Source organism: Corvus moneduloides, chromosome 29, assembly GCF_009650955.1.
Source record: "Corvus moneduloides isolate bCorMon1 chromosome 29, bCorMon1.pri, whole genome shotgun sequence".
NCBI lineage: Eukaryota > Metazoa > Chordata > Aves > Passeriformes > Corvidae > Corvus > Corvus moneduloides.
Window position 1 is genome coordinate 662348 of NC_045504.1, and position 12667 is coordinate 675014.

The 12667-nt window shown below is 61.0% G+C and overlaps 2 protein-coding genes across 2 annotated transcripts; one reads left to right on the forward strand and one right to left on the reverse strand.

Moving 5' to 3' along the window:
- Nucleotides 1-1891: 1891 nt before the first annotated feature.
- On the reverse strand, nt 1892-7580 carry RHBG (Rh family B glycoprotein). Its single transcript, XM_032093691.1, has 10 exons — nt 7290-7580; nt 5803-5989; nt 5249-5399; nt 4961-5114; nt 4479-4645; nt 4131-4268; nt 3822-3955; nt 3518-3639; nt 2885-2958; nt 1892-2420 (listed from the first exon to the last, which is right to left on the reverse strand). Exons 1-10 carry the CDS (start codon nt 7468-7470, stop codon nt 2355-2357), a joined length of 1374 nt encoding a protein of 457 aa, XP_031949582.1. The 5' UTR covers nt 7471-7580; the 3' UTR covers nt 1892-2354.
- A 1938-nt stretch (nt 7581-9518) lies between these two features.
- HAPLN2 (hyaluronan and proteoglycan link protein 2) lies at nt 9519-12354 on the forward strand. Its single transcript, XM_032093692.1, has 6 exons — nt 9519-9869; nt 10057-10170; nt 10496-10846; nt 11051-11167; nt 11264-11449; nt 11575-12354. The coding sequence occupies exons 2-6, from the start codon at nt 10083-10085 to the stop codon at nt 11856-11858; spliced, it is 1026 nt and encodes a 341-aa protein (XP_031949583.1). The 5' UTR covers nt 9519-9869; nt 10057-10082; the 3' UTR covers nt 11859-12354.
- The last annotated feature ends 313 nt before the right edge of the window (nt 12355-12667 follow it).

A 12667-nucleotide genomic window follows, 5' to 3' on the forward strand; every position in this document is an offset into this window, starting at 1 on the left:
CCCGGGGCCGGCGGGATTATCTGCTTAGCTGCACCATCTGTTCCTCAAACTGCCATCATTATGTTCAACTTGGGAAGAAAACGGCCCCTACAGAGAAGCAATTTGTTCGCTGACTAAACCTTTCAGGCTCTCGCCGTCCCCGGCTCCCGCCGCCGCCGCACGGAGAGCTTCGCGCCCGCGGCCGCCGCGCTTCAACAACGCCGGGGAGAGCGGCGGCCGCGGGCCGGGCACGCCGGGGAACGGGCGTGGGGAGGGCGCAGGGCTCCCCTAATCCGATTACAAAACATAACAGCCTTTCAGAGGGGCCGGGGGCCGGGCGAGGGGAGGAGGAGGGAGGTCCATTTCACACCCGACCCCGACGTCTGGGGGTCTCGCAATGATCTCACTGGAGGGGCTTTTCTTCCAGTCGCAGTGGGTTGCTTTTGAAATGTGCTGCGAGGAGATCAAAAAGGAGAAGGGGGCTGCCTGGGAAAGGGGAGGAGAGGGCTGGGAAGGAGGTGAGGTGGGAGGGGATGGCGCGGGGCTGGGGTGAGCCCTGCACCTCAGGCTAGGGGCGACGACTGGAGCCCAGCACCCCCTTGCCGGGCCACCAGCCCTCGTGCCCCTTCTCCCTCTTGCATCCCTCTTCTCCCTCCAGCGTGTCACAGGGACGTGGGTACAGGGACGTGTCCTCCCCTGCCGCCTGAGCGACGAGTGAGGCTGTGGTCCCTGCAGAAACCTTCCCCAGCGCCTGAAGTGGCAGCAGAAACGGGGACGGTGACCCACTTCCCTGTGTCTTGTCACGGAATTTCAGTGACACCAAAGCGTTTAATGTGCTGATGTCACCAGTTTTCTGTAACGGACAACGAAAGTGGGAAAAGTTAAAGTGATAGTTCGACTTATATCAAACCAAGAAGTTTTGACTTTTTGCTGTGTTTTAAAGTGACGTTTTATGATCACCTGCAAACAAATGCTTTTCATTGACTTTTTTGCATTTTTTGTTCAGTCAGTTGAAGGAAATCTGTGTCCTTCAACAGCAGCAGGTATCAGAACAGGATGGTCCCACCTGACGCTACTTTGATTGGGTAGCAAAGCACTTGCCCCAAACTTCGCTGTGCTGGCCCTGCACCCCCTGTCCCCTCTGCGTGGGGTGGGGCTGTGGGCCCCTCCTCAGGGATGGTGCTGGCAGCTGGGGACACCAGTGCCTGCGGGAATCCCACATGGTGAGTGCCGGAGTCTGGCACAGCAAGTGTGAAAGTGTCTGGCAGCCACCCCAGGCTCGTGGGAGGTGGGACCCCGAGGTGTCCCCCCACCGGGGACCCCCAGCACATCCACCATAGCCCCTCTAGGAGTCCTCTGGGGCTGTGCCCCTGCTCTGGTTGCTGCAGGACCCTCTGTGGCTTTTCTCGAGCTACCACACTCCCAGGGTGTTCCTATCTGCTCCCAGGCAGGTCTGGGGGCTGCTGACCACACCTGGGACAGGCGGGGGGGGTGACAGCCTCTTTGCAGGGGGATGTGGGGCCGGGGTTCTGGGGGTCCCGGGGCTGCAGTGGCCAGAGGAGCATCTCTCTCACAACGGGGCTGAGTGCTGGGGGCATTTATTTGTTGAGAGGAGGGCTCTTCCTTGGCACCAGCCCCTGGTGCAGGGTGATGAGTGGTTAGGGCAAGGCCGGGGTCACCCCTGCACTGGGGACCCCGGTGTCACCCTGCTCCTGCCCCTGGGTGCTGGCTGCTCGGGCTGTCCCACACTCCATCCTCGGGTGGATGGGACAACCCATGAAACCCAACAAATGGGCATCAGTGTTTAGGGTGCAGGGAAAACTGGGGGGCTTTGCTTTCCTCCCTGGAATGACACCTGGAGGAAACAGCCAGCAGAGCTGGGCAGCTGCTGTGAGAATTCAGGGGCAAATCCTGAAGCTACAAAAAAATCCATATATTTTAATTGTTGTGTGCAAAAGTGTCTGTACAAAGTCTTCGCTGCTTTCTGTTCAGCCTCCTGTGCCCATTCCCCAACGCAGTCGTCCCTCCTCCTCTCATTGCGTTCCTTCAGAGAGCAGCAGATGGGGAAACTGAGGCAAGGAGCAGAGAGAGGAAGAGCTGAGCCAAGCCTGGACACCCTGAGGTGTCCCTGGGAGCAAGAGCCGTGTTGCTCCCACAACAAGCACCAGGATACTGCAGCACCTCTTCACCCTGCAAAGGCCTGGGGACCCCCAGCTGCTCCCAAAACGTTTGGGGCCAGGAGCTGGCTCCTGCATGGGAAGGAGTGTGGCTGTCTCCAGAGCAGGTTGCTGGGAAGTTCAGGCTGCCAGAAGCCAGCGGGCACTGGCAATGACAGACGATTGGTGGTGCAGGACCTCACCGGGGATTCGCGGTCATTACACCAAGGTGCTGATGCCCAGCTCCTTTCCGCCTGCCCTGGGGTCACATCTTTCCTCGGCCACCTGCACCAGAGACATGGAGAGGGGCAGAAATGGGCCCTACTCAGGGCAGATCGGGGCTGGGTGGGGGCAGGAGAAAATGGCCTCAAGTTGCACCAGGAAGGTTTAGATGGAATATTGGGGGAAATTCTTGCATTGAAAGTGTTGTCCAGCTCTGGCACAGGCTGGAGTAAATCACCATCCCTGGAGGGATTTAACAGACTTGTGGATGTGGCCCTTGGGGACATGGTTTAGTGGTGGCCTTGGCAGTGGTGGAACGGTTGGACTTGGTGCTTTTAGAGGGCTTTTCCAACCTGAAATGAGTCAGGGATTCTCTGACTCCATGACCAGGGGCATTTACCGCAGCTCTCCTGCCCTAAATGCTGCTGCAAGAGGAGGGAGAGCACCAGCGGCTGGGGGAAACATCCAACCCCTGCTGCTGCCTGAGCCCCATAAACCCCTTTTTACCAGCAATTCCCCAGCTTTACCTCCCAGAGGACGGTGTTTTCCAGGTACTGCGCGTCCGGGGGAGATCTCAGCACCTTGGTTTTCAGAACGGCTCCTGCGGACGCCGAAAGCCGGGCGAGGGCGTCTGAGAGCGGGGCGGCCGCTGCCCGGGCTTCCCCTGACATCTAGCGGCAGCGCCGGGGAGCCGGGACCGGGGGGAGCCCAGGCCCCGGGGGGAGCACGGACCCGGGGGGAGCCCTGACCCCGGGGGGAGCACGGACCCGGGGGGAGCACGGACCCCGGGGGGAGCACGGACCCCGGGGGCAGCTCCAACCCCGAGGAGAGCCCCGGACCCGAGAGAAACTCCGGACACAGCGGGGAGCACGGACCCGGGGGCAGCTCCGGCCCCGAGGGGAGCAGGACCCAAGGGGGAGCCCCGAACCCAGGGGAAGCCCCGGCCCCTGGGGGAAACCCGGCCCCAAGAGGAGCCCTGGTCCCGGGGGGTAGCCCCGACCTCCACTGGGTTTGCCCAGCGCTGAGCACCACTGGGCTCTGCCCGGCCTGCCTGATGGGGATGCTTTGCTTTGGGGCTGCTCCTGCCCTTTCCCCCCAAAATCCATCAATCCCCCTGCCCCTCGCACCCTCCATCCCGTTGCACTGGAGGCAAAACTCACCTGTGAGGCAGCCCCCGAGCGCTGCAAGCAGCAGGGTGAGGGGCAGGGCACTGAGCTGGATCAACGCTTGGTCAGTGATCGTCCGGCTGCCCTGGGCCATCAGCGGGAACACAAGCTCCAGCCTGTAAGCCAGAGAGGGGACAGGCTTTCGGGAGCGTGTTCTCACAGGCTCGTGGCTCTGGGTGATGTCTTCTGAAGGGGTGCTGTCACAGAGGGTGAGTGGAGCAGCCCTGATCTCAGGGGTCGTGGTGGTCCCAGCTTGGTGCATCAAGTCACTGGCACCCCTGATTCTGGCTCCTCTCACCTGTCACTGTAAGTGTCTGCGGTGGCCAGCAGCGTCAGCAGCGTCCCCAGCAAGGCCCCCAGTATCCCCGGCAGCCCGTGGATGTTGTGAACCCCACACGTGTCCTGGATTTTCAGCCTGGAGCGTAGCATGGGCTGGGGAGGGTAGGGAAGAGCTGGTATTGGGATGGGGGTCGGTTGCCCAGGGAGTCTGTGCTGCAGCCCCGTGTTTGCAGGTTTGGGAGCTGCAGGTGGGCCGTGCAGCTGCTGCCAAAGGCAGATGGTTCCCTGACCTGGGATCAGTGTCCTTGGCTGTCCCAAGGTGACTCACCGTGAAGAATCTGAAGCCAAGTGGGGAGATCAGACCAGCCAGAAACCCTGCGATGAGGGCCCCAAAGGGGGTGACCAGCATCTCCCCAGCCATACCCATCACGGCCATGCCAGCCAGGGTGGCATCCTGGATCTGAACCTGATGGAGCAGGACATGGTCAGGGGAACCCTGACCCCAGCAAGGGACTGGGAGGGGTTGTCTTCCTCAGGAATCAAACTGGTTCTTAACGAGCCTAAGGAAGCCTAATAAGCATCCCCGTGTGCCCTGGGTGTGTTCAGGCTCACCATCCCTGTAGGGCATGGTGTGGGCAGGGCATGAGGTTTGGGTTTGTCCCAGGAGAGGACTTACCATTCGTGGGGTGCTCTCCTCGTAGAGGACAGGAGAGAGGATGAAGGTGGCAATGGTACTTGCCACCAGGGAGAAGTAGGTGTTGAGCGCTGCCCAGTTCTCAGCATTGTCGAGGACTGTGGTGGCAGAGGTGAAGCTGGGCCAGAAGATCCACAGGTAGATGGTTCCTGCAAGGAGTAGAACAGGCAGGTCTTGATGCTGGAGTTAATCCCTTGTGGGACAGAAACTTCTCGTGAGTGCCAAGAGATGCAAGTGGCCACAGCTTGCAGCAAGGGAGGTACCAGTAGGACACAGGGAAAAGCCTTATCTAGGAGAGGGTGGTGCAGCCCCATGACAGGTTCCTGGGGAGGTTGAGGACATCTGTCCTTGATGGTTTGCAGGAATCTCCTGGCCAAAGCCACAGCCTCACTGTCCTCATGTTGGTGAAGACCCTTCCCTCACCAGCTCTATGACTCAGGTGTTGTAGGATTCGAGCTCCGTACCAACCACAGCGAAGACATCCGACTGGTGCCCCATGTCCTGCTGCTCTTCCCTCTTCCTCTTGTCCTTGTGGGGCTGGTACAAGACCCGTGAAACCATCAAGCCGAAATAAGCACCAAAGGTGTGGACGGTCAAGGAGCGTCCGCTGTCTCTTACCTGGTGAGTACAGACAAGCATCACGCAGGAAGTGGGGATAAGGGATTTGTCTCTCCAGACGAGGCAGAACGTGACATGAGCAGCCTAAACCCACAGCCGCTCCCTTTCTGGTGGCTCCCCAGTCGGTGACTCACCCCCATGAGACTGAGCAGGATGTATTCATTGAGAGTGCACACGGTGACTTCCAGCAGGGCCAGCAGCAGCATCTGGACAGGGTTTACCCTGCCTAGAACAGCCCCGGTGGAGATCAGAACAGCTGCGGTGCAGAAGTCAGCACTGACCATACTGGGAAGGAGAGGAAAGGTGTGGGACTGGAGCTGGCACTGCCAGGGATGAGCACGGGAGCTGGGGGAGAGCTGAGGGGGGACAGGAGCCGAGCCCACAGCCCAGGCCCTGCATCCCACTGCTCCTGCAAGCTGGACAGGCAGCCAGAGCCTTGTGATGCTGGTGACAAAGGGATGGCTGGGCTTGAGGCAGGTGGGGGCCAGGGTGCAGCCTGGCTGCAGCCTTGGCAGTACTCACACAGCCCTTACTAGGGCGGTACTCGAACAATGCACAGGCCTGGTCCTGCTTGTCTGCAAAATCCTCCTCCAAAGCAGAGCCATGAGTTTTACAGAGGAGGGAGCCAGTGTGCCAGGGCTGGGCTGGGATGAGCCGTCTGGGCAGCAGCAGCTCCCTCCTGCCTTACCTCTGAGCTCCCACGTAAATTTTGCCGTTGAGGAAGAAGTAAAAAAACCCCTGGAGCAGAACAGCCCACTGGATGGCGAAGGCTACGATGAGGATGCTGATGGCCGCACTGCCTGGCCCATAGCGGCCGAGGAATGCCACCAGGAGCCCGAAGCTGAGCAGCACTTGGATGTGGACATCCCAGAAACCTGGCAGAAGAGAGGCAGAAGGATGGGTCTGGAGGTGTTGAGGGCAGGCAGCCGCCCTCCTGCCTGCTGGTCCCTGAGGGGACTGAGACGGGGCTAAGACCCCCCCTGCTCTGACAGGCTTTGGGGAGCTGAAGGCTCACTCCACTGCTGTGTGTCTGGAACCATGGTGGATGATCTTCTTTGGAGATCTGCAGTGGGAGTGCCAGGCCCAGGTAAAGCCATCCCTGCCTGACGTGGCCCAGTCACCCTTTGCAGGGCTCCCGGTCACCCTGTCTGCGAGTGCCCTGTCCAGATATCTCAGGACACTCACACGGTTCACCCCACAGCCCAGAAACCTCCTGAGGTGGCCAAGAGCTGTCTGCACCCACTAGACCAGCATGAAGATGGGTCTGAGATGTCAGCACCCCTGGGACCTCACTGCTGTCCCCAGAAACATCACATCCCAATTCATGGGATGAGGAGAGAGGAAGGATGAGCAGAGAACTGGGACTAGTCTGGTACCATTTGGTGGCAAACCAGAGGGTGGGGTACTTGATTGTTGCTTGGGCTAAATGCCATTTACACCCCTTGAGCCGACAGCTGTGGCCCGGCATTCTCCATGAGTCACTGCCTGGGTGGGGTTCCGCGGGCAGGTGAAACCAGGAGAACCTGCCAGCTGCCAGCTCCCTGCCCAGCGGCTCCACTCGCTCCCCTCCCTCAGCCAGGACACTCCGAGGCTCCTCTCCCACTGACCACCTTGTCTTTGCTGCAGAAAGCGAGGGTCAGCCCCTCATCCCGGCGGGAGTTCTGCAGGGATGCCCAGCATGCAGTAGGATGCTCCCAGCAGGGCAGACTCCCCCCAGCCCCCCGTTGGACCCTGCGGTAGCACCCAGGGAGCCAAATCCTCTGGGGAAGGGGCTCAGTGTAAATCCCCCGGCACTGCCAAACCCAGCGGGTCAGTGTGAAGCTTTACAGACCCTAAAGTGCCAGGAGCAGCTGCTGTGCTCCCTACCAGGCATGGGAGGATGAGCCCTAGTTTTTCCTGTCACTCAGTGATCCCCTCTGAGCTCCAGCTGCTCTAACACGTGTCCTAACCCAAATATCCCTCTTTTGGGGCTGGCTCTGTCCAAGCGTTTCAGAAATCCTTGCAGGATGTCTGCTTTACCCCCTCTGGGATGCACCAGTACCCCAACCCTGAAGCTTGATGTTCCCTCTAACTCTGGGGTCTGTGACAGGTCTGCAGCATGAACTGAGCACAGTGACACCCCGTGCCACCCCCTCAGCAGAGCTGCTCTGCACCCATGGGCGTGGGGGTACTCACGGGGCTGCTGGAAACCTGAGTCCTGATTTCTCTGGCTGCAGTCCAGCTGTGGGGGGCAGTGGCTGGGGCTGCTCTCGGGGCTGTACCGGGCAAACACGGCGAAGAGGAGGATGTTGAGGATTTGGAGGAGGAAGCACAGCCCGGAGAGCCGGAGCCTCGAGGTGGCTGTGTGCTCAGGCATGTTGGGGGGCAGCCAGGGCAGATGAACCCCTGCAAACGGGGTGCATGAGGAGAACCACGCTGGGAGCACAAACTCCGCCTGCCAGAGTGGCTGCCAGGTCCTGCCCTGTCTCCCACACCTCCAAGAGACTGCCGGGAGCGGGACAGCGCTGCCAACACGGAAACTCGGGACTGGATGCCCTGGCACGCCTACACACCTGGCATTGCCACATCAGGTGGCTCAGGCCATTGTGCTGGGAAGTGTGTGGGCTGTGTGGGGTCAATGTCCCTCTCCGCTGGGTGCAAATGGGGCGGGGGGAGGATTTGGGGAGTGGCAGGAGCTGTGGGGGGGGATGCATAAGGTTTCAGCCTCTGTGTTGTAGAAACGCGGTGGTTTTGAGGACTGGGTCAGGCAGAGGAGGTGGAGGGTGATGCACAAGCGGGGGGGACTGACCCGCTGTGCAGGTGCTGGCTCAGCAAAGTCCCACAAAAGTAGGCTCAAATTCCCTGGTCAGAAGGAGAAATGAGTGTTCAGGGGGCTTTGGGGATGAGGTTTCCTGTGGGCCTGTGAAGGGAGAAGGAGAATCTGAGCCTTGAAAAACAAGAGCAAGGAGCAGAGTCGGGCTCCTGACAGAGCCCACGCCAGGAGCTGGGGGAGCTGAGCACGAGGGGTTCCTTCGCTTTTCTTTGGCTGCCTCTGCTTCTGCAGAGGTGTTTGTATTGCACCAAGAGTGGGTGCAGATCCCAAAAAGGGAGGAGAAGAGACAAGGAGCAGAGCAGTAACACAGTGTGTGTTTGGGAAGTGACTTGGGTGACTCCTTTCCACAGCACTGGGCCAAATTCTGAACTCAGATAAGCAGTGGTGGGCTGGGGTCATGCCCCGATGCCATCGGGATGGGGAGGGGGGATGAGTCACTTATGGGAGCCCCTGCAAGTGTTCTGCTTCAGGCTGTGGTTTTGTGAGGGCTAAGGACTGTAGCTGCTGCCTTCACTTGGGAAAAAGGTGAGAAACACTCAGCTCGTTTGTGGTACCGCAGAGCTGGCAATCAGCATCCTCCAGCCCGGAGCTGCTGCTGGGGGAGAAGAGGATCTGCTCCTGCAGCCGTGGGCACAGGAAGTGTGAGGGAGGGAGATGACAGACACTCTGCAGAGCCATGGACGCAGCAGATAACGGCGGGGAGCTGCCAGGGAGGAGCTTGCAGCGCTGCTGCTGCGGTTTAACCTCCCGCTGCCCGGGGAGAGCAAAGCTATGGGCACTGCTTGCTCATTAAAATGAGCCAAAGCTCTGAGCATTCTGAGCTGGAAGAAGGCTTCCAGTTCAGCCTGCTGGCATCAGAATTGATGCCCCTCCTTGAAAAGAGGCTGGGAGCAGTGGGCAGCAGGTGGGGGATGAGGGCCTGGGGACCGAACGTGCGCCCTGGTGCCTCTCTCCCCGGGGGAGGCTGCTGGCTGTGCTGTGCGTGCCATGGTGGGGCCAGGATGGTGCTGGGGACAGTCGCTGCTTGTCTTGTGCTTCCTTCGAGAAGAGCTTCCTCCGCCCTCCCAGATGGATCCTGGGGGAGGGAGACGTTGCGGGAGCCCAGAACACAGCCCCATTGTGTGCCTGTGTTTTGCTCCCGGCAGCATCCCGGCCCGAGGTGATTATGGGGAAGTCTCTCTGATGCCTTTTCAGAGGGCCGGGTAAATTCAGTGGGACTCCAGTGGTGGGACACCCCCCTTGCACAACCCTCCAGAGCCTCGAGGGATGGGAACTTCAACCCGGACAGGGAGAGGAGAATAAAATTAACCCTTGCGCTGATGTCTGTGGGATCAGAGAGCAGCGTCCCAGCCCTGGGGGCCAACGCCGAGGGGAGGCTTTACCAGCCCAAGAGGCTGCTGGAGCCCGATGCAGAACTGTCGTTTTCCCTGAATTCCCAACGCCGTGGCCTGCAGATAAAGGGATGTTTGTTAGCCGGGCACACTGTGTTTTGCCGAGCAGAACAATAAAGAGAAAGACACTCACAATGGGAAATTGTGCTTCCTCCTCCCTGTGCGCTCCTCGGGGAGGTGTTGGAGGGAAAAAAAAAAAGAGAAGAAAGTGGGAAGAGACAGTGACAGGGCAGGGAGCGAGGGCACGGTTGGCACCATGGGAGCGGGCATCAAGGGCCCGTGGGGCCACGGGGCTGCCAGGACACCGCCCGCCCCAGGACGGTGACAGGGAAGGGGCTGGCTGGGACCACCTGCTCGCCACCTCCCGTGTCCCTGTGTCCCTGTGTCACCTCTTCCCAGGAGCCTCGTGGCGCAGCTCCGGCCTTCCCAGAGCCCTCGGCCCCACCATGGGGTGTTGATGACGGAGACGGGAAGCAGCAGGAGCTGGGGCAGCACGTGGGCTGGGGGCTTTGGATGGGAACAGCGGCTCCCCGAAGGACGTGTCTGGGGACGGTAAGAGACTGGGGGTGTGCCAGGAAGGAGGGTTGGCACAGTCTGTGGGGTCGGTGTCCTGCAAGCGGCTGTCCCCTCTGCACAGTAAATGTCAGAGAGCCACCACGGAGCAGGGCCACATCCTCCGGGCCCCACCAAGGGTGGGGTGTGTCCCACTGCATGTGCCCAACCCCTGCACTCCCCCCAGGCACCGTCCTGCCCCCGGCTCTAAGGATGCACAGGCTGCTCCTGTTCGGCTGCCTCTGGCTCCTGCCAGCACCCCCAGCGTCCAGCATCTTCCAGCGGCCAACCGGGACCCCAGGTAGGGAGCAGGGCCTGGCGGGAGGACAGGGAGCCTGGGTAAGGATCAGGGCCTGGGGGGCAGGATGTGGAGCCCGTGCAGGGAGCAGGGCCTGCAGGGAGGACGGGGCACTGCTGTTTGGGGTCAGTGCTGGAGGGGGGAGGTGATGCTGGGCGGGTCCAGCCAGGGCAGGGGCTGAGCTGTGCCTCCTGAAGGTGCAGGAGAGACGAAGAGGAGCCAGGATGAGTGATGGAAACCATCAGACGCTGGTGAGGGTTGAGGGATGCTCGGGGAGGTGTTGGGGGGATGGTGGCAATCGGTGCTGAGGCTGCCCGGGGGGCTGCAGCCCCGCTGCGCCTGCAGTACCTGCTGGAGCCCCTCCACCCTACGGTGCACACGCGGCGCGGTGCCACGGCCACCCTGCCCTGCGTCCTGCGCGCCCTGCCCCGCAACTACCGCGTGAAGTGGAGCAAGGTGGAGCCGGCCAACTACCGGGAGAACATCATCATCATCACCAACGGGCTGTACCACAAGAACTACGGGCCGCTGAGCCCGCGGGTGCGTCTGCGGCACAGCCACCGCTTCGACGCCTCGCTCACCATCACCGATGTGGCGCTGGAGGACGAGGGGCGGTACCGCTGCCAGCTCGTCAATGGGCTGGAGGATGAGAGCGTCTCACTCACGCTGCACCTTGAGGGTGAGGTTGGGCTACGTCCCTGGGGGAGGCGGCAGGAGGGGGAGCCTCAGCCCCACTGGAGGTGCGTGGCTCTCTGCCTCCAGCTGTGTCCCCCATTGCACCGCCCTGTTCTCCAGCCTTAAATTCAGCACTGAACCCCTAGGGATCTTAAGGCAAAGCCTCCTCGGGGAGAGCATCGCCCTCACCCTGTCCCTGTCCCTCCAGGAGTCGTCTTCCCTTACCAGCCCAGCAATGGACGCTACAAATTCAACTACCACGAAGCCAAGCGAGCCTGCGAGCAGCAGGACTCCCGCCTTGCCACCTACCAGCAGCTGTACAGAGGTGAAGCATTCAAAAAAATTTCCTCTTCAGCCCAAAACCACACCAGGGTATGGGGAGGAGGGAAGTGCCGGTGCTGAGCTGCCTCTCCCCCCACAGCCTGGACAGAGGGTCTGGACTGGTGCAACGCCGGCTGGATCCTTGACGGGACCGTCCACTACCCCATCATCAACTCGCGGGAGCCGTGTGGTGGCCGCCTCCTCCTGCCTGGTGTCCGGACCTATGGCGCCAGGGACAAGCAGAAGGACCGATTTGATGCTTTCTGCTTTACCTCTGCTCTTCAAGGTAGTGCTGCGGTCCCCTGTCCTTGTCACAGCGTCACCAAGCCCTGCTGCCCACCCGGATTTGCAACAGGGCTGGGGTTGTTTGCAGGGGAGGTGCTCACCTTCGGTGTCCTCCCCCATCCCCAGGCCAGGTCTACTTCATCCGGGGCCACCTGAACTTCAAAGAGGCCGGGCAGGCGTGTCGCAACCACGGGGCTGCCATTGCCAAAGTGGGACAGCTCTACTCCGCCTGGAAGTTCTCACAGCTGGATCGCTGTGACGGGGGGTGGCTGGCGGACGGCAGCGTCCGGTACCCCATCACCATCCCCCGCGAGCGCTGCGGGGGCCTGCCCGACCCCGGCGTCCGCAGCTTCGGCTTCCCCAGCAAGGAGATGAGGACCTACGGCACCTACTGCTTCGTGGGGAAGTAAGAACACTGGGAGGAGAGGTGCGCTGTCAGCGGTGGGACACCAGCCCTCATCACCCAGGCAGAGAGCTTGAGGCAGGGTAGGAGGGGGAGGTCTCCCAGCGATTTGGGGTGGTTCAGGCACCCTCTGGTAAAGTGATAGAGCTGGATTTGGGTGCTTGGTGCATCCCCTGATGGAGCAGGTGCCCGTGTCCAAACCTGCTGTGAGGCTTGTGGGGTGTTTGGGACTTACTGGAGAAGCCAGAGCCACTGCTGGACCAGGAAGGGGGGTCTGATCCAGCCCCCAGCAGACAGCACAGGCTGCCCATTCCCCACCCCCGGTGAATCCCTCGCCCCATCCTTGCTCCCCACAGCCATGAGGACTCTGGCTGGTTGCTCTGGCTGGTCGCTCTGGCTGGTTGCTCTGGCTGGTGCAAGTGCACAGGACTCGGGCTGGGCATTAACGAGTGTGACTAATGGTGTGGCGCCGTCTCAATTAATAAAGCAACAGCAAAACTCTATGGCAAAGGCATGCCTGGCTCCTTCCCCTGGGACCATCTGGCCTCTCCACGAGGGGAATTTGACAGGGACTTTCCATCCCCGGCGCCCTGTCCGGGGGTTATCTGCGTTCCAGCCACTTCACTTTGGGGTTTTACGGATGTTGCTGTTCAGTACAGCCCAGGAGAGCTATAAAAAGCCGTGGACCTGGCACAGTGCAGGGGGAATCACAGCATGGGGAGGTGCCCTGGCACTGGTGATGTGCTGGCCCAGCCCCATGTATTTGCTGGGAGCAGTGTCCCAACCCAAGCCCTGGCCAGTGCCCGGTGCTGCTGG